At 55.7% G+C, this 23,917-nt stretch overlaps 1 protein-coding gene across 1 annotated transcript; it reads left to right on the top strand.

Annotated features, from left to right (window-relative positions):
* The first annotated feature begins 1,180 nt into the window (after window positions 1-1,180).
* Window positions 1,181-22,852, top strand: Ppp5c (protein phosphatase 5 catalytic subunit). The gene is made up of 13 exons (XM_052172156.1): window positions 1,181-1,393; window positions 6,461-6,702; window positions 12,928-13,075; window positions 16,108-16,229; window positions 18,684-18,749; window positions 19,008-19,106; window positions 19,798-19,903; window positions 20,311-20,453; window positions 20,538-20,625; window positions 21,158-21,198; window positions 21,286-21,464; window positions 22,188-22,269; window positions 22,357-22,852. Exons 1-13 carry the CDS (start codon window positions 1,273-1,275, stop codon window positions 22,417-22,419), a joined length of 1,500 nt encoding a protein of 499 aa, XP_052028116.1. The 5' UTR covers window positions 1,181-1,272; the 3' UTR covers window positions 22,420-22,852.
* Window positions 22,853-23,917: the final 1,065 nt, after the last annotated feature.

Raw genomic sequence — 23,917 nt, forward strand, 5'->3', positions numbered from 1 at the left:
AACCTCATCTTTCCGATCTCAGAACTAACTCTCCTCCAGGAAGTCAGTCTGCCTCCCCCAGGTGGACAAGGTCTTCCTACGCCCCCTGAAAGGCCCCCCATTTCAGTTTTATTCACTTTGTCAAACTCAGGCTACCTGTAATGTACTCTACACGGCTCAGTTAAACGCTGTAACTCACGGGTTAGGTTTTTCAGCTGGGAAACAGGATGGGGGGGGGGGGGAGATCAAGACAGCATCTTACTCTATAACCCAGGCTGACCTGGAACTCACTCTGTGGCTCATGCTGGCCTGAAACTCAGGATAAATCTTCCTCCTCGGCCTCTCAAATGCTGGGATTGCAGGGCAAGCCAGCTAGTCAGGCTTCTCATAGACCTCCTATGCATTTATAGGCAGGCACTATTACTATCTCCTCCTTGCAGAGGAAATAATAATAATATGATTGCTTGCCCAAGGTCATGTTGCTTCAGGAACAACCCAAGCCGGGTTCAAATTTATTAGAGCAAATACTGCCTCAAAAAAAAAAAAAAAAAAAAAAAAAAAAAACCGCAAAAGAAAATTCACTTTCTACGTGATCCCACTAGCCCGGACAGGTACAGTCAAAAAAGGAACTGTGCGTAGAAATTAGATTCAGATTCCGACTTTGGGCCCGGAACAAACACGGTACAACTGAGATTTGCTCAAGGCTTGAAAGATCGGGGTGCCCTGTTAATAATTCAGAAAGAGCTTTGCCTTTCAACGTTCAAGTTTTATTTTGTTTGCTTGAGAAACTACCCATTTTCCAGAAGGGTCAAGGCGGAGACAGGAGATAAACTTGTTCAAGGTCACACCAGTGATTGGCAGCACCTGGGGTGCTGCCTTGAAAGCAGCCCCACCCGCCGGAGGCATCGCAAACCAATCACCAACCAAAGGAAGCCCGGCTCTCCAAGACCCAAGGAACTTTTGCAGCCTCGCAAACTTTGGGAGCAGACGCCCTCCGGGCCTGCCCCCACCCTCAAGGCCCCCTCTCTTTTTCCTGATTGGCTACTTCTACGAGTACTGTCTTGATACCCTCTGGTCACCTTGTCCTGCGGGCGCTCTGAGGCGGAGGGGGGCGGGGGCAGGGAAGCGGGGGGGGGGGGGGGGGGGGCGCCGCGCAGGCGCGTCAGGAGTGCCTTCGGGGCCCGCGCTTTACGACACTTGTGCGGCAGCGGCGGCGGTCACTCGGCACTCCTTCGCGACGGTTCGGCCTGCTGCCGCGAGCGGCCGTTGCCAGGGTGGGGGTCGCTTTGCGGCATGGCGATGGCGGAGGGCGAGCGGACTGAGTGTGCTCAGCCCCCCCGGGACGAACCCCCGGCCGATGGCAGTCTGAAGCGGGCGGAGGACCTCAAGACGCAGGCCAACGACTACTTCAAAGGTGCGTCCGGCCCGGCCCGGGTGAGGGAGGGAGGACAAGCGGCCCAGGCCGTAGGGGTGCCAGGCCCGCGGGGAACCATGGCAACGCGGAGCGGCAGCCTGGGCGCCGGGCAGGCACGACAGAGTAGCCCGGCGCGAGGAGGAGGCCCGGGATGGACGACAGACGGGGGAGAGCTGCTGAGAAGTGGAGTGCCGAGCAGAAGCCGCTCACTGGGGAGACTGAGGCAGGCGCTGCTAAACGATAGGGGACGAGCAGGGGGCCGACATGTGAGTGCTACCAAATGTGAGACCTGGACAGAGGTGCTAAATGGTGGTCAGACCTGAAGAGGGCGCTACCGAATAGTGACTGTGTTTAGGGCAGTGATGGCGGGGAGGCCTGAGGTGAGTGCGACCAGCTGAGGAGAGAAGGGAATGATGGGGATGGAGGAATCATCGTGGAAGGCGATGATTTGGGGTGATCCAGGGAAAGGAACGGGGTGTAGAGGTGGAGCGGGAACGAGTAGGGTGATCTGGAGTTGGAGTGCGATGTGGGAAGAAGACAGGTCTCCGTTCATTCATTCATTCATTCCTTCAGTACACTTGTGTTAAGTAAGTGTCAGGTGCCACGGGCTGTGCTTGGCTCTAAAGGCTGTAGCAGTGAATGAAACACATGACTCGGATTCGAGCAGAACCCATAATTGCTAACTTATAATGATCACGTTGGGTCAAGGTGACAACGCGGGGAGTGCGGCTTAGAGTCTGCTTCAGATGGCGAGGTCGGGAGTGCCTGGAGAAAGAGGCTTTTTAAGGAGAATTGGGAAGGAGTTTTACACGTGGGTCTGATCACTGATTTTGTGTAAAGACCCTGGGGTGGAGAAGGAATGAAAACGGCCTGGCTTCCTTGGAGCTTGAGCTAAGTGGAGGTCTGAGGGGAAGGCTGATACAAGATAAGATTCAGATAAGGGGCCAGAGCCTGCAAAATCTGTGAGGTCGTTGCAGAGACTTGGGTTTCCTCGGCTGTCTGAAAAAGGACCTTGACTACGTAGATGAGCCAGTCTGGACTGGAGAAAATTTTGAGTGTAAGCAGCCTATGGTTGGAGACGCCCTGGGAATGGATGAAATCACCCAAGAGTGGGATCTAGAGAGAGCCTGGAATGCAGTTTTCATGTTTACAGTGGAAAGGGGCTGCTGAGAAGTGACTGACATGGAAGAGAAAGCAGGAAAGGTGCCTCCGCTAGGTGTCCCCGAGAGAAAGCCATGTGCCTGGGCACCTAGCCCCAGGCAGAGTCCCTGGAGGTGTTGCTCCCTCCCAGATGAATGTGCTGATGTTAGCAGAGCAGTTGTGGGTGATAGAGAGAGGCTGCCAGCCCAGAAGACCCTGGCTGCTGCATGCGAGTGAGGAACTGGGGACCAGCAGGCACAAGTGTCTCCTTCTGAAGGGCCATGGGGAATTGGGGCAGATGGCAAGAGGGAGTCTAGGTGAGGGTCCCTAGGAATGCTCTTTCAGATATGGCCCAAAAGAGAAACAGACCCAGCTGTAACATGTGGAGGAGCTGGAGGAGGGTGAGGAGTTCATGCCCTAGGGAAAAGTGGGCCCCCCATGGGGATAAGCCCCGACATAGTGGTACATGCCTGTCATCCCAGCTCATTGGAGGCTGAGGCAGGAGGATTGTGAAGACACAGCAAGGAGAAAGGTGAGGACAGAGTTAGAGCCTTAGCGGGCCAAGTGGGTTTTTAGGTGTCATCCTAATGGTGGCATGGAGCTGTGGAGGGGTTTTAAGAGAGTGGTCCGGTTACTTTGGGTACAGTCCTCCCTGCTGTTCAGAGACTGGATTCAAAGGCCAGACTGAAGAGAGGAGACTGGGAGGGAGGACAGGTGAGGGGTGGAGCCTTTGACCAGGCTAGTGGGAGGATCTGAGGCTGGCTGCCTGGAGAGGGGGAGGGGAACAGGTGGCTAAGGCCCAAAGGTGAGTGGAGCCTGGCACCTAGGGAGAGGGGCCGGAGTGAGGTGGTTAGAGGGTTAGGATGAGCTGCAGATGGAAGGGCACCGCAGGCTGTGGGATGGGACATGAGCCGTCAGCTGAGGCCCAGGAGAACTAAAGCTGGTCCAGATTCGTGCCTGCTAAGACAGGGGGCAGGACGCTGGGAGGCCATGACCCAGGCTAGAGCAGAGTAGGACTCTGCAGGAGACGGCCAAGCTTAGCGGGGTGGGGCTGCTAGGAGGCGGGAAGTTAATGGGTGTGAGAGATGCTATCAGGACGGTAGGCCCAGCTTGCATGGTTTGCAAGGTTGGAAGCTGCCAGTACCCGGTGACCAGGCCCAGCTATGTATTAGTTGGAAGGCACGACCATCTTTTATTGGGTCCTGGAAAGATCAACCAGAAGCTGTGCTACTGCTGCTGAGGACAGGTGGGGAAAGGAGCTAGCCGTCGGGAGGGACCCTTCACCCCCACCCCTACCTCCCAGGTCCTGAGATTCAGGCTCTCTGGAACCTAGGGCTGGGCAGGCAGCCAGAGGGCCTGGCCTAGAGCTGGCTTTAAGAGCACCCTTCCTGATGCAGGCCTCCCGCCACTGTGGGCAGGCAGTGTCAAGCAGGGGCCCCAGGCTCACACTAGGAGGATGCTAATAAAGAGAATGATCGCAGCTTTCATTGAACCGCTGCGGGGCCAGGCTCTCGGAGCTGAACCTTGCCTGGGGCATTGGGAGTGGCAGAGAGCGGTGCTTGGGTTTATAGAGGAAGCCAACTCAGAGTGAAACTTGTTGCCCAGGGTGAGAGTGTGTGAGCAGAAGGCGGATTTCCCCTTCCTCTCCACGTGCTCGGCTCTGTTCTGCTCTGCTCAGCTCTCCCTGCTGGGCTCAGCCGGAGGAGGGACCCCGGGAGACCCACCCCCAAACATAGAGGGTTCGTCTGTGAGCTCAACCCCTCCGTAAGGGTTGTAGGGACAGAGCCTCGTCCCCAGCTCACTCAAGAGTCCAAGGGCAGCAAGCCTCTGCTCTTTCTCCTCCTGAGAAAGGAGGCTGTGCTCACCCAGCGGGCTTCATGGTCTGAGGGTTGACGGTGGGGAGTACTGCATCACGATTCAGGGGTCTCCTCAGATACACAAGTTGAACCCCACTGTATCTAGAGGGTGATACTGCTGCAGCTGAAGGATGCGCGTAACAGCTGGTAGACACCGTCATGGTGGAGGCCTCCTGTTCCCTGTACTCTGCTTCCCTCTCTGCTGGAGTGGGTGAGACCGAGCCGTCCTGGTTCTCAGGTGCAGAGGTCGCGCCCGAGGGCCTGAGGCTGCAGGGAGAGGCTCTCCACCTGCACTTCAGTGCCCGCTACACGCCCTGTCCACTTGAGGAAGGCTCACCTCACTGATTGGAGTAACCAGCCACCTCAGGGGCACTTTCCAGGGAGGGTTCTTGTAGGCTTCACTGCCTGCTGGTCTTCCTGCCTTGGTGGCTTCTGGGAAGCTGTAGGTCCTGCCGGCTGAAGGTTCACAGGCCTGGGAGACTACCTGAGTGGCAGGGCTAGGACAGGACAGCCGGGGAGCTCAAACGAGGCTTCCTGGGGGACATTTGTACCTTAGGCTGGAACCAGGAAGGACTGCGGAGCTGCGCCCTGGGACCAGCTGCTCTGCCTCTGCTCTCTGTCTGTATGTTCCCGTCCTCCATCCTTCCTTCCCTCCTTCCTCTGTCCTCCGCAGCCACTGCCTTCCTTCCCCAGCTGGGAAGCCTGTTACCTCAAGCTCACATTTCTACCCCAGGGCTTGACTCTGGCCCCTGGGCTATCTGAGCCCAGAGCACTTGTCTCTGTTATCTGGGGTCAGATCTCGCTCCTGGAAAGACCAGCAGTCCCTGGAGGGCAGGGCTGTGTCCCCAGACCTGACAGGAGCTTGGAGAAGGGAGACAGACCCAGTCCTTCCTTCAGAGGTGTGTGGGTTCAGCACGCAGAACATGACGGCCACTGCGAGTGCTCTACAGAGCGGGGGGGGGGAAAAGGGGTCAGAGCAGGAACACCCCCCTCCGGGCTGAATGTAGGAGAAACTCAAGTACCCAGAGGGTGTCTAAGTCCTCCAAGTCCACCCAGCCTAGAAGTAGAGCGAGGCTGCTTTCCCAGTGACCAAGCCTGCGCCGTGCCAGGTTCCCACCAGGGCACCACAGTAGTGGGAGTAAAGGGTTTGGGGATGGAGGTACTGCCATTTCTGTGTGCCCTGGAATCCCCACCTGCTACTTGACATGTGACATCAAGTACAGGCTTTCCTTCTCTGAACTTGAACCCCCACCACCACACACACACACATCTGGAGATGAGGTGATGCGGCTTTCTCCTCAGGTTGTTTGGAGGCACACATGTCCTAGGGTGCTGTGTAGCCCTGGCTCATGGTCCTCCAGCCTGGGCAGGTCTCAGGCACCTTGGGCCTTGGTTCTGTTGTTTGTTTAATGAATCCTTGGGAGGCGGGGTCAGACCTACCTCTGCCCGCACTGACTGGGGCTCTGACCTTGAACTAGCCCTGTGGCTGGTGTCAGGTGAGCTCCAGAAGGTACTGTGCTAAGGAGACCGGAGGTTCCCAGAGGTTGATGGCGAGCTCAGGGCCCAGCTGTGCTGTGATTCACAGAAAGCCTGACCTTTTGCCCTTGGCCCTCTACACCTAGAGCCCAGTGTCTAGGCCCGCTGTAGTCTCCCGCCCCCCTCCACCAGCGGGTCTTGGTCCTCTGAAGCTGCTGCACCTCTTCCTTGTAACCTAAGGAGCGTCCTCCCTTTAGCCTCTTGGTTTTCCCCTCTCTGGGCTGGTCTGCCTTCCCTGCACATCTGGACAGCCACAGGCTCAGGCAGTCTCGGCTTGCCTGGCTCAGATCACAGCCCTCTGCTCCTGGAGAGTCTGAGCGTGGGGATGCCTGGGCCTTGCTGGGCTGGCCTGGGCTGTAGAATTGATGCAGGTGCTGGAGACTGGCCTGAGCCCTAAGGCCTGGGCTGTGGTCAGACGCTGTGGTCAGGTCCATGCTGGATCCCGGGCTCCCTGTCTGCAGGAAGGGTCTCGGCCTAGGGTGGATTCGTGCCTGCAGCAGCAGCAGAGCTTCATGCCTCTTCTCCTCCTCCACAGCCAAGGACTACGAGAACGCTATCAAGTTCTACAGTCAGGCCATCGAGCTGAACCCCAACAATGCCATCTACTATGGCAACCGCAGCCTGGCCTACCTGCGCACCGAGTGCTATGGCTATGCACTGGGCGACGCCACGCGGGCCATCGAGCTTGACAAGAAGTACATCAAAGGTTACTACCGCCGGGCGGCCAGCAACATGGCACTGGGCAAGTTCCGGGCTGCCCTGCGTGACTACGAGACGGTGAGCCGGGCCTTGGGCATGGGCCAGCTCCCGGCACCCTAGCCAGGTGGATGTGGAGGGGTGGCACCAGAGGTGGGGAGAAGCCATTCTGTGTCTCCTCTATACAAGGGCTCATCCAGGTAATGGCCATGAGGCCTCTAGCCAGTTCCTGTTCTACATGGTGACCACCGTGTGCTCTGGGGCCCTGGGCAAGTCGCCTGGCCTCTGCCTTCCTTGTCCCTTTGCGTGTTGCGGACGGCCCAGCCTCTGGTTGTAGGGGTTCCTGCCGTGTGCACACTTGCAGCAGTGCGGCACACAGTCCATGGTCGGCAGTAGTCAGCCTTGTGACGCGCTGGCTGTTATCGGGGATGAGATGCCCTAGCACACAGCTGAGGAGGCTGAGGCTCCAGTTGATACGCATCAGTGCTGGCATTGGAGCCAGTGTGGCCCCTGACTGCATTGCTCTCCAGACAGTTGCTGTCTGCTCAGGGGTCTGAGTGCAATGGATCACTGAGTACTTTGCTGAACGTTGCCCTCTCTGTCATGTGCACAGGGCCCCAAGAAAACTGAGGAGCTACATCTCCAGCAGGAGAGAGCTGGCCACTCGTGGCCTAGAATCAAACCAAATGAAGGCTTAGCAAAGGGTGGAAGTGGGAAGGGGTGAAGGAACTGACTGACGAACGGGGCAGGGGCAGCAAAACCTGTTCCCTGCCCTTGTCCCTTGATGTCCTAATCTGGAATATGGTGATGAGCAGTGGCCACCTCCTGGGAAGCTGTGGCTCTGGGGTAGGGTATCTGTCACTCTGGGCTGAGAAAGCATCTTTCCTTTGGGTGAGGAATAGGTCCTTTTAACACGCTCCTGAGATTGGCATCTAGCTGCATTCTCTCTGAGGTGGAGATGCAGGCACACCGCCTCTGAGCTGGACTCCAGGCTTTGTGGGTCAGTGGGGAATTAGACAAGTCCAGCGCCCTTTGCAGAATCTGCTTGAGGCTGAACCACACCCAGTACCTAACTTCTCAGCCCTGTAGAACTCAGCACAAGCCTGGGGTCTCCAAGCCTGGGTTATGGCAGCTCCCAGCCCCAGGCGCCCTCCTGGGGGATGTGCCCAGGCCCCGAGGTCTGGGTCAGGAACTGGGTGTGGCCTTGGTTAGAGCAAATGAACCAGTGACTCAGCCTCAGTTTCCTCACCTGTATGCACTTGGGGGGCTCAGCACTGCTGTAAGCATTGTGCATGCGTGAATGTATCTCCCGTGTAGAGAGGAGCCGCCTCCTGCAAGGTCACTGGGAGGAGCCCTGTAGCTGAGCACTCAGACAGCACAAATCAGCAGGAGGACAGTGTTGTTACTCTGTACAACACCATGTGTATTGTGTATGCGTGTGTGTGTGTGTGTGTGTGTGTGTGTGTGTGCGCGCGTGCGTGAGCATAGATGCTGCCCACTGCCACCAGCACATTTCTTCCTGTGGGCTGGAGTCAGGTGTGCAGCCAGAGGCACAGTGTTCAGGCACTGGCTCCAGGTCTGGAGGTCTCGGTCAGTGGCCAGCTCAGCTCAGACCCGGGTGTGTGTGTGTCCTCAGATACCTCGGGCCTCTCCTGCAGGCAAGGGAACACAGAGGCTGACCCTGAAGTGTCATTGTGAGGGTTGAGTGAGTGGGGTACATTTGGAGCCTGCCTTTCGCTCCGCATCAGCCATGGCCTCCAGATTCCCTCCAAAGCCAGGCCATGGTGAAGTGGACCTCTGGCCCCTAGTTTATGCTGGTGCCAGAGCATTGCAAAGGCACGAGGACCTGGGCATGTCTCTGTTTGCTCTCCCACTTGGGGCCATGCCTTGGACTCTTAGTGGTAGCCAATCTTCCTTACGGGGCCGTGCTACACCCCCTGCACATACTCACTTCTTGCACGTGGGCCCACCCCTTCCTGGGTCACATCTCAGTTGGGATTACTGTGTTTTTTCCTATGCATTTAGAACATAAGTCAGCCATGCAAGACCTGGGAGGGCCATCCTATATTCTCCACCCTGCCTGAGAGTCCTGTGGGTTTTGTTTCGTTTATGATACACTTTACATTTGTAATACACTCTGATCCCTGATTTACAGTGAGGAAACGGCTTCAGAGGTAAGGTAGCTTATTCCTACTGTCTCACAGGAACCCCAGGAGGTGGTGTCTGTTCCCAGAGTCAGGCTCCTATCCATGCCATCTGTGTCATGGAAGTTCCCGGCACTGTCCTTGCCCTGGGCAGGGGAGGTAGCACTGATGGTATACCGCCTGGTTCATCTGGGCGCTGGGTATGTCCTGGTAGATTCACTTAGTAGAGAAAGGGTGTGTTGTGTAAGGGCTGCCTGCTGGAGGCCTAGCTTTCCTCTGCTGTGGGATGCACTATCTGGCCCTTTGGGCCAAACCTGTGTCGGTTCTTGCCGGTCTCTGTCTCTTACACGAGTTCTAACAAGTGGGCACTTTGCTTGGCACCCACAGCAGACCTGCTTGACGGAAGTGCTCTGATGGTCTGCATTGCTCCCAGGTGGAGGGAGTGCATTCTTGTTGCTAGCAGAGCCATGCAGCTGTTAGTGGAACTGCCTTGGTCTGCTGCAAGTGTCATGATGGAGGGTGCATGCCCTGAATGGCCTCCACCCTAACCCTAACCCAAGTGAATCCACGTTCCCAGACACATGTCCCAGGGCTTAGAGTAGTGACTGCCAGTGAACCCTGAGAGCTCACAGTGCCATTTGTTGTTGGATTTTTTTTTTTTAATTCTGAGGATGAAACCTGGGGCTATGAAAGCATTTTACAGCTGAGCCCCGCCCCCAGCCCCTCACTGGGGGATTCTAGGGAGAGACTTACCACTGAGCCACACTCCCATTCTGATCTTTATGTTTTTATAAAGTCCCTAATCCTATCAAGGGGGCCTAACCTCACAACCTCATCTAATCCTATTTACCTCCCAAATATTAAGCATGTGTCCCAGAACTGTACCTTCTGTCCCTGAAGATAACAGTTTTTAAGAACATCTCATTTCTTCAAAAGTGCAATAGATCATGTGCACCTTGCCCAGATCCAGTTTCACCCAGTGTTCAACTGCATGACCCATATGGATATTTCTTTTTTCTGTTTTTTGTTGTTGTTGTTGTTGTTTTGTTTTTTACATGAATACACTGTAGACGCACCAGAAGAGGGCATTGAATCCCATTACAGATGGTTGTGAGCTACCATGTGGTTGCTGGGAATTGAACTCAGGGCCTCTGAAAGAGCAGACAGTGCTCTTAACCGCTGAGCCATCTTTCTGGTCCCTTTATTTTGTTTTTTGAGAACCACACTTACTATGTTACCCAGGCTGGCCTTGAACTCCTGGGCCATTCTCCTGCCTGGGCTTCCAGAATCACAGGAATATTAGGCACATCACTGCACCTGGCTTCAGATGCCACTTTTTAAAACTTGTCAACGGGCCGTGTGTGGTGGTGCATGCCTTTAATCCCAGAACTTGTGAGACAGAAGTTATAGGCTAGCAAATCACTATGGGTTCCAAGCCTGCCCAGGCTGCATTGTGAGACCCTGACTCATAAGAGAGAAAATGTCTGGTGCTAGCACTAAGTTCTGATGCAAGGGGCCTCTGAATAGCCGTGTAGTGTGAGAAACACCCTTCCCCTGAGAGGAGCTTGATAGGACCATCTCGTCAGTCAGCACTGGCAGAGCAGGCCTTGGCACTGAGAGTGCTTGCTGCAGTGGGTCAAGGGTGGGCTCAGCGATGAAATCTCAGTCCAACCTTCTATGGGGTGCTAGCACTGCTCCCTATTTTCTAGAAACTGGGGGTCCTGAGTGAGCAAGACACGTATCCTGGAAGGCAAGAACCCAGAACCCGGGGAACTGTTAGCTCTGCCTGTGTCCTGGGCGTGGGAGGCGGCAGCAGGGCACACTGCCCCGTGAGTGCTGGAGTGCACAAGCCCGGCTGTCTGTCCAGTGGGGTGGTGCTGGCTACCCCAGGAAGCCGTCCAGAGGAGCCAGTGAGGAGGGGCCACTCCCCGCCGTGGCAGCACCAGCTCCATCTTGCGCCACAGTTTGCGGCCTACCTGAAGACACACGCATCTCCTAGGAATTGCTTGCTCCCCTCTTGTCCTTTATGGCGCATTCATTCTCTGCGGAGGACACAGCTCTGTCCCAGTCTTAGGGCTTCCTGGGGGAGAAGAGCAGAAAGGAGGTTAGATTTAATAATGCGACGTGTGGGTCAAGGCAGCATGACCCAAAGGCCTCCGCCACAGGACAGCTGGCATCCTGGGGACCAGAGGCCGTACCCAGCTACAGAAAAAGATAAGGTGGGCCTGGAGGGCCAGGCCTGGAGCCATGTGGACTTTATCCTAGGAAGGAGAGAGCCTGGCCTCCCTGCCTCCCCCTGGGAAGAGCTCCAGGGGCAGCCCTGGACTTTGATGCCGCACCCACACCCCAGCAGAGCTGTCTGGCAGGTGGCCCAGCCTGGGCTTGCCTTGCCTGCTGCTGGCAGAGCACCTGCAGGAAGAGCGGTTGTGTGTGCCAGGCTGATCACTCACTCAGCCTTGGGAGTGGGGACAGCCTGACGACCGGCCCTGGGGCTCCCTTCTCTGTTTAATAGCATGGAAGCTGGGGAGCCCAATCTTAGGGGGGCCGTGTACGTCAGCAGGTGAGTGACAAGGGTGGAGGAAGATGTAACGCATGCTTGCTTACCTCATATAGGGACCCCAACATGGTGAGGCAGTGGGTTTTATTGGGGGTACTCAGAGGAGTATAGGCGAGGAGTTACTTAGAGTAGGAGCAGAAATGACTCAAAGTCAAGTCGCATCACCAAGGCCGACTCTAGCATGGGTGACAGCTCGCCAACCTGGAGCCTGGCATACACTATGCCGCGTACAGGAAGCTCCGCCTGTTGAAGAGCGCCCTCTCCAAGTGGCTCGGTTGGTCTAAGCATCTCCCCCATGCCTCAACTAGTGTCTGTTTCTTCTAGGTTTGCTCTCTGTCCTTTGTAGCTGGGCTCCTCCCCACAGCCTTCATTGTGTACTCTGCGGGAAGGCTGAGGGAACAGTCAGTTTCGGGGACTTCCTGAAAGCTGCTTTGAGTTGTTTACCTCTCTGCTTAAAGACTTTCCCTGTGGGATGGAAAGTTTCAATCTCAGAGGAATGGGTTAAACATCAGAAGATCAGGCGGGTCTGGTAACAGTTATGGAAACCTAGCAGAGGCTCCGAGAACTCTGCTGCCCAGGGGCTCCCTCCATAGCCCAAACTAGCCTGCTGCTCCCAGTCCTGCTTCCGCCTCCCAAGGGTGCAGACTGCACTCGTGCACCTCCAGGCCAGCTCTGCTTCAGCTCCTGGGATTCGGGTTTGCGGAAAGCAGGCAGGGCCCTTTTAACTACTGTAGCCCACAGTTGCACGCCCACAACTGACTATTGGATATTTAAAATGTGGAAAGTGGTCCCTAATTCACTTTTTTGTTTTGTTTGTTTTGTTTTGAGACAGGGTTTCTCTGTGTAGACCAGGCTGTCCTGGAACTCACTCTGTAGACCAGGCTGTCCTCCAACTCAGAAATCTGCCTGCCTCTGCACCTCAAGTGCTGGGATTACAGGCGTGAGCCACCACCGCCCAGCCCTAATTTACTCTTACAGCTCTCGGGTGACTCTTGTCACTGTCCCCTCCTAAAGGAGAAACTGAGGCCAGCTGAGATGACCCAGGCTCCCCCATCATCACTGGCTAAGCCGGGACTTGAGCTGTGTCTCCTATCCCCATTACCAGAGGAAACAGGAAAATTGGAGTCCCAGTCTCCCAAAAAAGCCCCAGGGAAAGCCCGCTGCCGACACTGCCTACAAGGTGTCCCTCTTGTATGCCATGTCCTCGGCCTTCCGGCAGGCCCCCTTTCCTAGACTGGGCACTGAGGTGCAAGAGTCCCAGCTGTTCTGAGACTCTAGCCCCGCCCACCAGCTGCACTGGGAACCTGAGGCTGCGAGCTCAGCTGGACACCTGGTTGGTTGTAACAGGGTCAGAGTGGTTTAGTGAGCGCACCTGCTTGGGCTGAAGCCCTGGCCTCCAAAGCCGCCCTGTGGGGCAGCTCTGCTCTGCTCGGTGTGGGCATGTAAACACTGAGCCCTTGGTGACACACATCCAGGTTGTCCTGCTGGATGTGGGAGCCCAGGGCAGCGTCAGCCAATGAGAGTACACTGCCCCTGGTGGCTTCTCTGGGACAGGTGGCTGGTCCTCCAGAGAGTGACACCTCCTCCCTCCCTCTCCCTGGCCAGGTGGTGAAGGTGAAGCCTAATGACAAAGATGCCAAGATGAAGTACCAGGAGTGCAGCAAGATTGTGAAGCAGAAGGCCTTCGAGAGGGCCATCGCGGGCGACGAGCACAGGCGCTCTGTCGTGGACTCTCTGGACATTGAAAGCATGAGTGAGTAGGCCTGGCGGTATCCCCCTGCACCGTCCCTGTGCAAGGTTTCAGAGGACAGCTGAGAATGTAGGTGCCACCTGCAACTGCTGTCTTCTTTAGTCCTCGTCCTCCATTGCAGTCCTCCCCTCCACCCCCAGTCCTCCCCCTCCACCCCAGTCCTCCCCCTCTACCCCCAGTCCTCCACCTCAGTCCTCCCCCTCCACCCCCAGTCCTCCCCCTCCACCCCAGTCCTCCCTCTCTATCCAAGTCCTCCCCCTCCACCCCAGTCCTCTCTCCATCCCAGTCTTCTTTCTCGATCCAAGTCCTCCCCCTCCATGCCAGTCCTCCCCCTCTATGTCAGTCCTCCCCCTCCATCGTAATCATAAGAGTGGGAACCTTCTGGTTAGGCTCACGGTGAGTAGTGCCAAGCGTGTTGTTCCATTTCTCCACCATGTCTTATGAGTGAGGTGGCCTTATTCACTGTCGCCTTGATTTTGCCTGATGGGGTGTGGACATCACCTGTCCCCATCAGGTCTCAAAGAATTCAGGCGTAAGGTTTCTGGTGCCATGCTAAGACCCCCGTCCCAGTGCGCTGTGACAGTGCTGCATGGCTGGGGGGAGAAGGCGAGCTGAGATGGCGGAGCAGAAACAGCAGTGGGGTCACTGTGGCACTGTCTCTCTCGACAGGAGCTGTGTCCTCTCTACCCCATCCTCCAGATGCCAGGTGATCGGGACACACACCCTTTTAGATTTTCTCAGGTGTGCAAGGCCAGGGTTTCTGTGTATCAGGGCAGGGACAGAAAGGATCTCATTCTAGTCTAGGCTGGCCTCAAACTCATGATCATTCTCCTGCCTCAGCTTCCCAAGTTCTGGGCTTACAGAACGGAGTCATCATGCCAGTATCTCCCCTCTTGTTAGCCAGCAAGGTCTCTGGGTGCTTGTCTTCTTTGGTGAACTGGCTCTGAGGAGCATGTTTCCATGCCGTGCTCAGATGGTAAGGGCGATCTCTGGAGGCAGTGTCAGGGTTAGGTCTTGTCACAACCCATTTGTAGTCCCCTGAGGTCACCAGCATCACCCTGACTCACCACTTCTTCAAGGAGCCGTCAAGCTGTACCTGCGGGGCCGTGGCTAGCCTCTGCTGTCTGCAGTGCTGCAGCGCTCGTGCGTGGCCTTGCCTTTCCCGCAGTCTGGGCCTTCTGGGCACGTGTACTGGGGATGCCTAGGATCGACTGACGCTTACTGGCCGCTTCTGCTTTAGGGAGCTTCTCCAACCTCCGAGCACACATCTGTTACCAGGCTGCTCTGTGTTGCCTCCTTCCTGACTCTATGTTGGCACAGGCGCAGACATGGGCCTCAGCACCAGCCAGTCTGCTGTACTGCTTAGCAAAGCTGTTCCCCAGCCAGTATCCAGCTTGTTAGCGTCAGCCTTGAAGAGAGGTCCCCTGCTCCTGAGGGTTCCTCTCTGCCTTCCCAGGGACCGTGTGAGATGCTTCTGAGCACTGTCCCTTGAGTGACTTACCTAGACATCATGGAGTCCAGTCAGTGTCCTACAGCAAGGTAGAGGAAGCCCCTCCATTGCATCGCTGTGACCCAAGCCCCGGTCAAGACTGTGCCTGCGACTGCTGCACAGAACATGCCTGGGCCAGCCCTTCCGTCCCTGCCACATATGACCTGCTCGGGCAGCATGCTCAGGTCCAGTTTTACATGTGCACTTAAGCCAGGCAGTGGCGGCACACGCCTGTAATCCAGCACTTGGGAGGCAGAGGCAGGCGGATTTCTGAGTTCAAGGACAGCCAGGGCTACACAGAGAAACCCTGTATCTTAAAAAAAAACAAAAAAACATGTGCACTTAGGCCTGCCAGGAAGGGATGTGTGTGTTCATCACATATGTTCAGATGCATCAGCCCCTGGGAACCTTTAAGACACCTGTCGCCCTCCAACTTGCAGTCTTGCCAGTTTTTGAAGCCTTTGTTGATTTTATTTCAATGTGGGTGGGCATTTTGCCTGTGTGTGTGTGTATATGTACATCATTGTGTGCCTGGTGATCTCAGAGACCAGAGGAGGAGGGTATTGGTCCTCTTGGCTTGGAGTTACAGGTAGTGTGGATGCTTGGACTTGAGCCTGGGACCTCTGTCAGAGCAACAAGTGAACCATCTCTCCAGTTCCAACCCTTACATTCTTAGGTACCACAGTGCATATCAAGGGGTCATGGGAATTTTTCTATTCCCTCTAACCCTTTGATCTTGTAGTCTCAGGGATAGGGTGGGGTCAGTGAGCCAAAGCCCCTACTTTTTATTTCTAAAATCTCAAGTCTTGTTATTTTTGTATTATTAGTATGTCTGCTGCGCCAAGCAATGTCTGACCAGATTTCTCTCCATAATCTCTTTCAAACATTTCCAAACATGGGGTAAATAAAGCAAATGTTTGAGGACTCCCTTAATGTTTGGGCTTTGGCAGGGGCTCCTTGCCCCATCCCAGCTGTGATGACACATTGTGTTTAGATCCTTTTCCTCTTGGCTTTGACAGGGAAGCCACGTGTAGAGTTGGGTCTTCATCGTTCAGGGTGTGCGCCGCCATCTTTCTTCTGGCCAGAGTATCTGCACAGTGGCCCTTGAATTTCTGGGGCTACGGTGCCACTGTTCTTTAGCTGGGCGCATTGCTGCAGTGTAGCCTAACGTTCCCCTGCAGTGTGCACTCAGGAGGGGGGTGGGGGTGGGGTGGGGGGTGGCTCACATCCCCATGTCACCCGAAGGTCAGTAGGTGCTCTGGGCGTTGAATCTGAAGAGATTATTTAGCAGTCACCCCTTAGCCACTGCTAATTGAGTTTGGAATGTGGGGCAAAGGACAGTTGCCAAAGCAGGAAGCCACTACTGAGAACTGTCCAGAGTCCAGGGATTACAGGAGTTGTGGGCTGATCCTAAGATCCAGGAGCACCACCGTACCATGAAAAACTTGATTGCCCAATCTCTCACTGCATCCCTGGTGGTCAGGTCCCCTCCTGCCCCTCCACGGCGGAAGCCCCTCACTAACCAGTCCCCTTGTCCACATTCCAGCCATTGAAGATGAGTACAGCGGGCCCAAGCTTGAGGACGGCAAAGTGACAATCACCTTCATGAAAGACCTCATGCAGTGGTATAAGGAGCAGAAGAAACTGCACCGGAAGTGTGCATACCAGGTAACACACTCCTGTGCCACATACACCTGGGACCCTCCTAGGACAGGGCAGTGCTGGCACCAGTGTAGCTGAGGGCTACACTGACCTCTTCTAATACCACAGCACTTGGGGTGTAGGGCAGAGTTTAGAAGACTGCCCAGGCTCAGAAGTGAGACCTTAAGTAAACGTAAGAGAGAGGAATTCTTGAAGAGTGTGCTTGGCTTAAGTTGGGGACAGGAGTAAGAGAAGATGTGCACGGTCAGGACCGGTCTCAGATAACAGAAGTCATTTCTATGACAGAACTAGCCACACGTTGCCTCTCCTGTGATGAGGTCACAGCCTGCTAGTGGTCACTGCCTTCCCCTGGTGCTCAGCCCTGACAGGAGCCACTTCCTGTGCCACCAGCCTGAGCAACCCAGAGGAGGGGCTGCTGTCACTCTGTGTGGGATTCCTTCGGGGTTTTTTTTTTTAAAGATTTATTTAGTACACTGTCGCTGTCTTCAGACACACCAAAAGAGGGCATCAGATTCCATTACAGATGGTTGTGGGCCTGTTCTGGGAATTGAACTCAGGACCTCTGGAAGAGCAGGCAGTGCTCTTAACCGCTGAGCCATCTCTCCAGCCCTCCTTTAGGATTTTGTACTGTGGCTCTCGGGTGGATTTGTTGGTTTTCTCCGAGTGTGATGTTGGCTGTTTGATTGGTTTTCGTCCTTAGAGCAGCAGGAGCCCTTCGCAGCCCCTGGCCTGGCAGAGGGGCTGCACCTGGGTTTGATGACACTTCATCTTCTCCCCAAGGTTTATTTTTTAAATGGTTAAACCTACAAAGAAGTTGGAAGATGGTTGGTTAGCAACCACATGCTTACCATAGGTGTGGGGAGCAATTCCTTGCTTTTCCAGGAACATTTGAAAATCAACTGTAACCATCATAACCTGTATCCTAAAACAAGGACAGCCCCTTACAGGGCTGTGGTGCGCTCCCTTGTCTCCCTGATGGGACACTGTTGAGTATTAACTATTGTAGACAGCCCAACGGCCGTCCATAAAACCTAAAATGCAGATAAACACACTTGACTTTTCTCAAGGTTATGTTCAGTGTGAGCAGGTTGTATCAACAGATGTCCTGGTGTTTTCATTTCTCCTGAAGTCCTCCAAAATATGTTTAAGGTGATTGAGGGGGTTGTTGGGACAAGGTCTTACTACACATCCCAGGCTGTGCAGGGCATGGTGGCATATACCTTTGATCCCCACACTTGAGAGGCAGAGGCAGATGCAACTCTGAGTTCAAAGCCAGCCTGGTCTACATAGGGAGGTCTAGACCAGCCAGAGATACACTGTGAGTGAGACCCTGTCTGAAAAATCAAAAGAACAAAACAGTTTCTATTCCTTAGACTGGCCATAACCTGCCAGAATTACAGGTGTGTCCCAACTCAGCCACTTGAGCAGGTTCTCAGAACACCAGCCCCCACTGCAGGACTGAAGGTTCTCCACCCTTCTCTGCAGTTAGACCGTGGCGTTTACACTGCTGCAGGCTAACTCTGCGTGTGTGTGCGCGTCCACTCCACACACTGCTGCAGGCTAACTGTGTGTGTGTGTGTGTGTGTGTGTGTACGCGCACACGTCCACTCCTATACACTGCTGCAGGTGCCAGGAGGGTCCGCCACAGACTCTGGAAATCCGCCTGCTTCTGCTTCCTCGGTGCTGGAACTGAAGGCCCACACACAGAAGTGCTGAGGATTTGAACTCAGATCCTTGCCAAGCAAGTGCTCTTACCCACTAAGCCATCTCCTTGGCTCTAGGCTGGTTCTTTTTATAAGATTTCCTATGCTGTGAACACACGATCTTGTTTCTTTTTTGTTTTGTTTTGGTTTTTGGTTTTTTCAAGACAGGGTTTCTCTGTGTAGCCCTGGCTGTCCTGGAACTCACTCTGTAGACCAGGCTGGCCTCGAACTCAGATCTGCCTGCCTCTGCCTCCCAAGTGCTGGGATTACAGGTGTGTGCCACCACCGCCCAGCACTATTTTGGACTTAATGTTGGAAAATTTTAAAAGATGAACTAAAACCCTTGTGAGAGTTGTGATGATGATGTTTAGATTATTTGCCTGTGTGTTTATTTATACACTGCATCTGTGCAGTGCCTGTGGAGGCCAGAAAAGGGTACTGGGTCCTGTGGAAAGGAAGATGTAGACGGTTGCGAGGCTCCTTGTGGGTGTTGGGAATCAAACCCTGGTCTTCTGGAAGAGCAGGCAATGCTCTTAACTGCTGAGCCATGTCTGAAGCCCCTGATCATGATGTTTAAATGACACACGGGCCAGAAGAGATCACCACTTGAGGGCCACCTCTCTTGTTCCTGGGTAGTGCCCAGTAGTCCAGGCCTTCCAGTAGCTCCAGGGCAGCTGCGGCTTCCTGAGGGGCTCTGAAGGGCAGCAGCTTGTCCTCCCGCCCCGCCAGCCTCACTACAGCCTGTCCTGTCTTGCAGATCCTAGTCCAGGTGAAGGAAGTCCTCTGCAAGCTGAGCACGCTGGTGGAGACGACGCTGAAAGAGGTGCGCTGGGGCTGTGGGTGCAGGGGGTCAAGGCAGGGCGAGCAGACGGGACCCCAGAGACCCACCCGGGCATCCTTCCCTCCTCCACTCCGTGCCTGGCCCTCCCACTTGCCTGCCTCCCTCATTGCTGTGTCCCCTCCATTGTGTCTTGCATGGATTTTCTTGGTCTGTTGTGACCTCTCACCCCTCATTCCCCTCTGCCCCCTCCCCACTTCTCTCTCTGGGCCCCTCCCTCTCCGGTGGCCTCTTTTCTTTCAGACAGAGAAGATTACAGTGTGCGGGGACACCCATGGCCAGTTCTATGACCTCCTCAACATATTTGAGCTCAACGGTTTACCCTCAGAGACCAACCCCTATGTATCCTCAGCGCTAGCTACCCCATGTAGACAGGGCGGCCTGCCAGGGAAGAACATAGGGACCTCATCTTACAGCTATCACAGTCACCTGTAGGCCCGCCCCGCTTCTCTCCTGTGCTACAAGGTGCCACACAGGCAGCCCTGCCACCCCGCAGGCCATCTCTCCTGCCTTCTCCCCTTCGTCTGGACCATGGGGTGACAGGGTTATGGGGGTGGTGAGCAGGGTGCTCTTGCCTCTGGGTTTTTGTTTTGGTTGGGGCTCTCTTGTGGTCTTGCGCTTCTGGCCTCCTGTCTCCCTCATGCTAGGATTGTGGACAAGAGCTCCCACACCCAGCTGACGCAGTGCTGGACACAGCACCCAAGGCTGTGTGTGCGGAGCATCCTCTGCCCACGGAGCCACACCCGAGCCTTTACTCACAGGCTTCACATGGGTAGTTTCTCTGCAGGGCTCCTAGGCTGTGTGCTTTGGAGAGCTGGGACCTGTCCCTGTAGTTTGAGGACTGCCCTTGGGGACAGCGCGCTGCCTTGCCAAGACGGGTGCGGCTGTGTGCTTGGGGCCATCCTGGGGGCTTCAGGCAGGCCAGGGGTACACCCCTTTCCGAGATACTGACAGGAGCCTTGGAGCCAAGGGGACAGGACGGACTGCCCTCCTGGCGCATCCGCCCCGTGAACCACTTTCCTTAACAAGAAAGATATTCAATGGCGACTTTGTGGACCGCGGTTCCTTCTCCGTTGAAGTGATCCTCACCCTCTTCGGCTTTAAGCTCCTGTATCCAGATCATTTTCATCTACTTCGAGGTGAGGGGGTCTCACTGTCTCCCCGGGCTGTCTTCGTCTGTAAAGTGTAGAGTAGTGGAGCCATGCACTTGGTGAACGGAGCAAGCGCGTGCGGTCAGCAGGCTGTGCCCTGCCCCGGCAGCACCGCAAGAGGCGCAGCACTTGGCATAGGCAGCTCAGTGTGGCCGTCCACTGTGCCCGACAAAAGGGACGTTCACACACAGCAGTGTGACCAGGCCCTGGGGACACTTACCTAGCACAGAGGTCCAGCTGAGTAGCGAGTGGGCACTCCTTGTCAAGGTTCCGTGCCCGCGGCTATCACTGAGCCTTGGTCTTGTATCCCAGGTCTGTACTTGAGATTGCCAGGTAGGTATATAATAAATAAACTGGAGGCTGAGTGTCCTCTCCTGTCCCTCTGTCACGGCCAGGCAACCACGAGACAGACAACATGAACCAGATCTACGGGTTCGAGGGCGAGGTGAAGGCCAAGTACACGGCGCAGATGTACGAGCTCTTCAGCGAGGTGTTCGAGTGGCTGCCGCTGGCACAGTGTATCAATGGCAAAGTGCTGGTGAGGAGTCTTACACCATGCAGGCAACGTGCGGTGTGGGGGAGGGGAGGGGGCCTTCCCTCACAGAGACGTGTGCTTCCCTAGATCATGCATGGAGGCCTGTTCAGCGAAGATGGTGTCACTCTGGATGACATCCGGAAGATTGAGCGGAATCGGCAGCCCCCAGACTCAGGTGAGTGGGCTGGGCAGAGAGGAGTGCCTGGACCCACGCAGGCATGATGAGGACTTAGCAACTGCAGTCCGAAGGGGGCTGTGTTGGCGGGGAACATCGGAGTCCTTGACACACGCCTGTCATTCGTTCATTGACATCCCTCACCCAGAATGAGGACATGGATGATATGGGTGAAGTGAACTCTGCAGGGTGGTGACATTTGAGCTGACACCAGAAAGGTAGCGGTGTGGCCAGTGCAGGGGACATTATTAGCAGGGACTGATTGGGTGGGGTGACTAGAGCTGGCCCTCAGAGGTCCCTGCTAGTCATAATTCTGAAGGCCACCGTGAGAGCTACAGACCTTGTTAGGAACATGGGCTTTGCTGTCGGGGCAGTGGAGAGCCACAGGAGGCTGTGGACAAGAAGCCTGGGCCCACTCAGCACAGCCTGTGCGAGCACCGCTCTTCCCAGCACGCTGTTCTGTACAGTGGGAAGGTGCCTGTCTGATGAAGCCTGGGAGAGGGTGAGGCTGACGCTCTTCCCTTCCTCGTAGGCCCCATGTGTGACCTGCTGTGGTCAGATCCCCAGCCGCAGGTGAGCTGGGGTCTGCTGTGGGTTTGGGCTGAGGTGGGGTGGAGCCAGGCTCGCATTCACCCAGTCTCCTGCCCCTTGCTCCTACAGAATGGGCGCTCTGTCAGCAAGCGCGGCGTGAGCTGCCAGTTTGGGCCGGATATCACCAAGGCCTTCCTGGAAGAGAATCAATTGGACTATATCATCCGCAGCCATGAAGTCAAAGCCGAGGGCTACGAGGTGGCCCATGGTGGCCGCTGTGTCACCGTCTTCTCTGCCCCCAACTATTGGTGCGTCTTCCCCTCCCACTCTTTGCCCAAGCCGCAGGGTTTGTTGTGTGTGGATTGTGAACGTATGGCTTTTGAGAAGGGTCTTTCTCTGGTCTGGTCTGGTCTAGTCTGCTCTCAGACTAATAGCACGCTTGTCGTCCTGGCCTCTCTAGTAGTGGCATCGCATGTGTTAGCCACCCGGGGCAGGTTTTGGTTTTAGCTTTCATGGTGGGAAATTTGCACCGTAGGAAGGACACCTAAGGGCGGATGCATGGTGGGATCGTGAGCTCCTGGGCGGGCTTCTGCTGCCGCCCCAGGTGCCGGGTCTTTCCTTGAAACAAAGCCTTCTCACCCCAGTCTGCTCTCTCTCAGTCTATAGAGAGGCCAGGACTCAGGCTGCGCAGGCTTCTGTTCCCGGATGGGTTGTGGCCTGATGGTGTCACGTTACTCATCCCTGTACTGTCCACCTCTGGGCCAGGGCCGCGTGAGGTCAGGGCCGCAGGTTCCCACCGCCCCTCCCGCCTCTGCCCCCACCCTGCCGTGCCCTCCCTCCAGCCGTGCCCTCCCTCCAGCCCTTCAGTGTGCTTTCTTTGGCAGCACCATCTCTCCATGGCGAGTGTGTCTCCCTCTTCTCTCCTTCTCTGCATCCCCTTCGTGTCTCAGACCTCTCTCCCTCCCTGTTTCCCACCTTCTCATCACCTCCAGCCCCCAACCACACAAGCCCCTCTGTTCCTGTCCCTGCAGTGACCAGATGGGAAACAAAGCCTCCTACATCCACCTCCAAGGCTCCGACCTGCGGCCCCAGTTCCACCAATTCACAGCAGTGGTGAGTGACCTGGGGCGGGGCTGTGCCTGGGCGGTGCTGCTGTGTTTGGGCAAGTCCTCTGACCGTCCCTCTCCTGCCCTGCTGCAGCCTCACCCCAACGTCAAGCCCATGGCATACGCCAACACGCTGCTGCAGCTAGGAATGATGTGAGGCTGTCTACAGCAGGAAGCCAGGGCTTGCCCAGCTGAGTGGACCTGCCTTCGGCCTGCTGCCCCGCCCCAGGGCAACGTTGGACCCCCTTTTACTTTGTAAAGTTTGTATTTATTCCCCTTTAGGTTGCAGAGGGGGTGGGGGCAGCGTGGGCAGCAGACGACAGGCTCCTGGTCAGAGGAAGGAGTTGAGACTGCGGACAGGGCACAGCCTGGGTAGGGGTGGAGCCGAGAGGAGGTCTTGGCCCCTCACCTGCATGGCTCCTCCCCTGGTAAAGCAATAGGACCCTGCCATAGGAAGACCCCAAAGGGTCATCAGGGAGGCCTCCTCCTGGCAGCCTCAGGGTGGGACAGGCTGGGGCTCACCCCCCAGCTATTTTATGTTCTGTAATTAAATATGTTAAAATAAAATAAAGTCATTATTGTAAGTCAAACCTCATCTCAAACCCATATCGGCATGTGTCCCCCACATGCGGGCCCTTCCAGAGCGGGTACAGCTTGGTTCTGGATGCCTCACAGTGATGTGGCATCACAGAGGACAAGAGCGGCCACAGAAGCATCATCCGACCCGAGACCTGTGCAGGCTGCAGTCTGACCTCAGGCCCCTCAGCCTCTGCTCTTAGCTGGGCTTTGCAAGGAGACAGCACAGTGGGTGGGGCACAGGGAGCCTGCTGACCCCGCTTCTCCCTGCCCTGCAGCGCTGCCCAGCCTGGAGCTGGGCTCAGCAAGGACAGTGCCCAGCAACTTGTGCTGTGCTGTGTGCTGTGGGACAGACATGATGGGGCTGCCGGGGGAACTATTGGGCCTGAGAAGCTGCTGTTCCTCTGGCCTGGGAAGCCTCTGTTGCTTCTGTGGGTTGAGAGGCCTCAAGCCTTCAGTTCAGTGGTGGGGATTTAAGAAGCAATCCTATAACTGAGAATGTGGCCAGTGGGCATGGCTGGTGTTGATTTCCAAGCCAGACGGTGGATTATAGTCAACCTTTCAGAAAATTCCATAGTTCCCAGAGTTCTGTGTAAGCCACTAGCAACCTGCAGGACTGCTCCTGGCTATGGAAGGTGCTTTTCCACACTGCAGGACACCTGACAGGAGCAGCTCCAGGGTGGCTGCTAGTCGGGAAGAGTGCTCCATCGTCAGGAAAGGCAGTGGTTGTCCTGGGCCCAGACTGCGGGGGCTCTCATGGCCAGCTTCTCCCATGGAGGGGCCAGGAAGCAGAGAAAGAGAGGGAGAGAGAGATCTCAAGCAGGGCGGGCTAGCAATGTTCAAGACCTGCCCGTTAGTGCCCGCATCCTCCAGCCCAGTCACACATTTAGAAATTTCTACTCTGGAAGTCCAACTTGGATCCCTGACAGCAATTGGAGAGCTGACTCCATGAAGCTGTCCTCACACAGGCTGTGGCAGTCATGCCCCACCCCCAGTAATAACGCAGATCTTTTTTAGTTGGGCTATGAAGTTTCTCCGCATGTTGGTCCAAACCATGAGTTTCCATGATTTACTGTTGT

This window comes from Apodemus sylvaticus, chromosome 1, assembly GCF_947179515.1.
Source record: "Apodemus sylvaticus chromosome 1, mApoSyl1.1, whole genome shotgun sequence".
NCBI lineage: Eukaryota > Metazoa > Chordata > Mammalia > Rodentia > Muridae > Apodemus > Apodemus sylvaticus.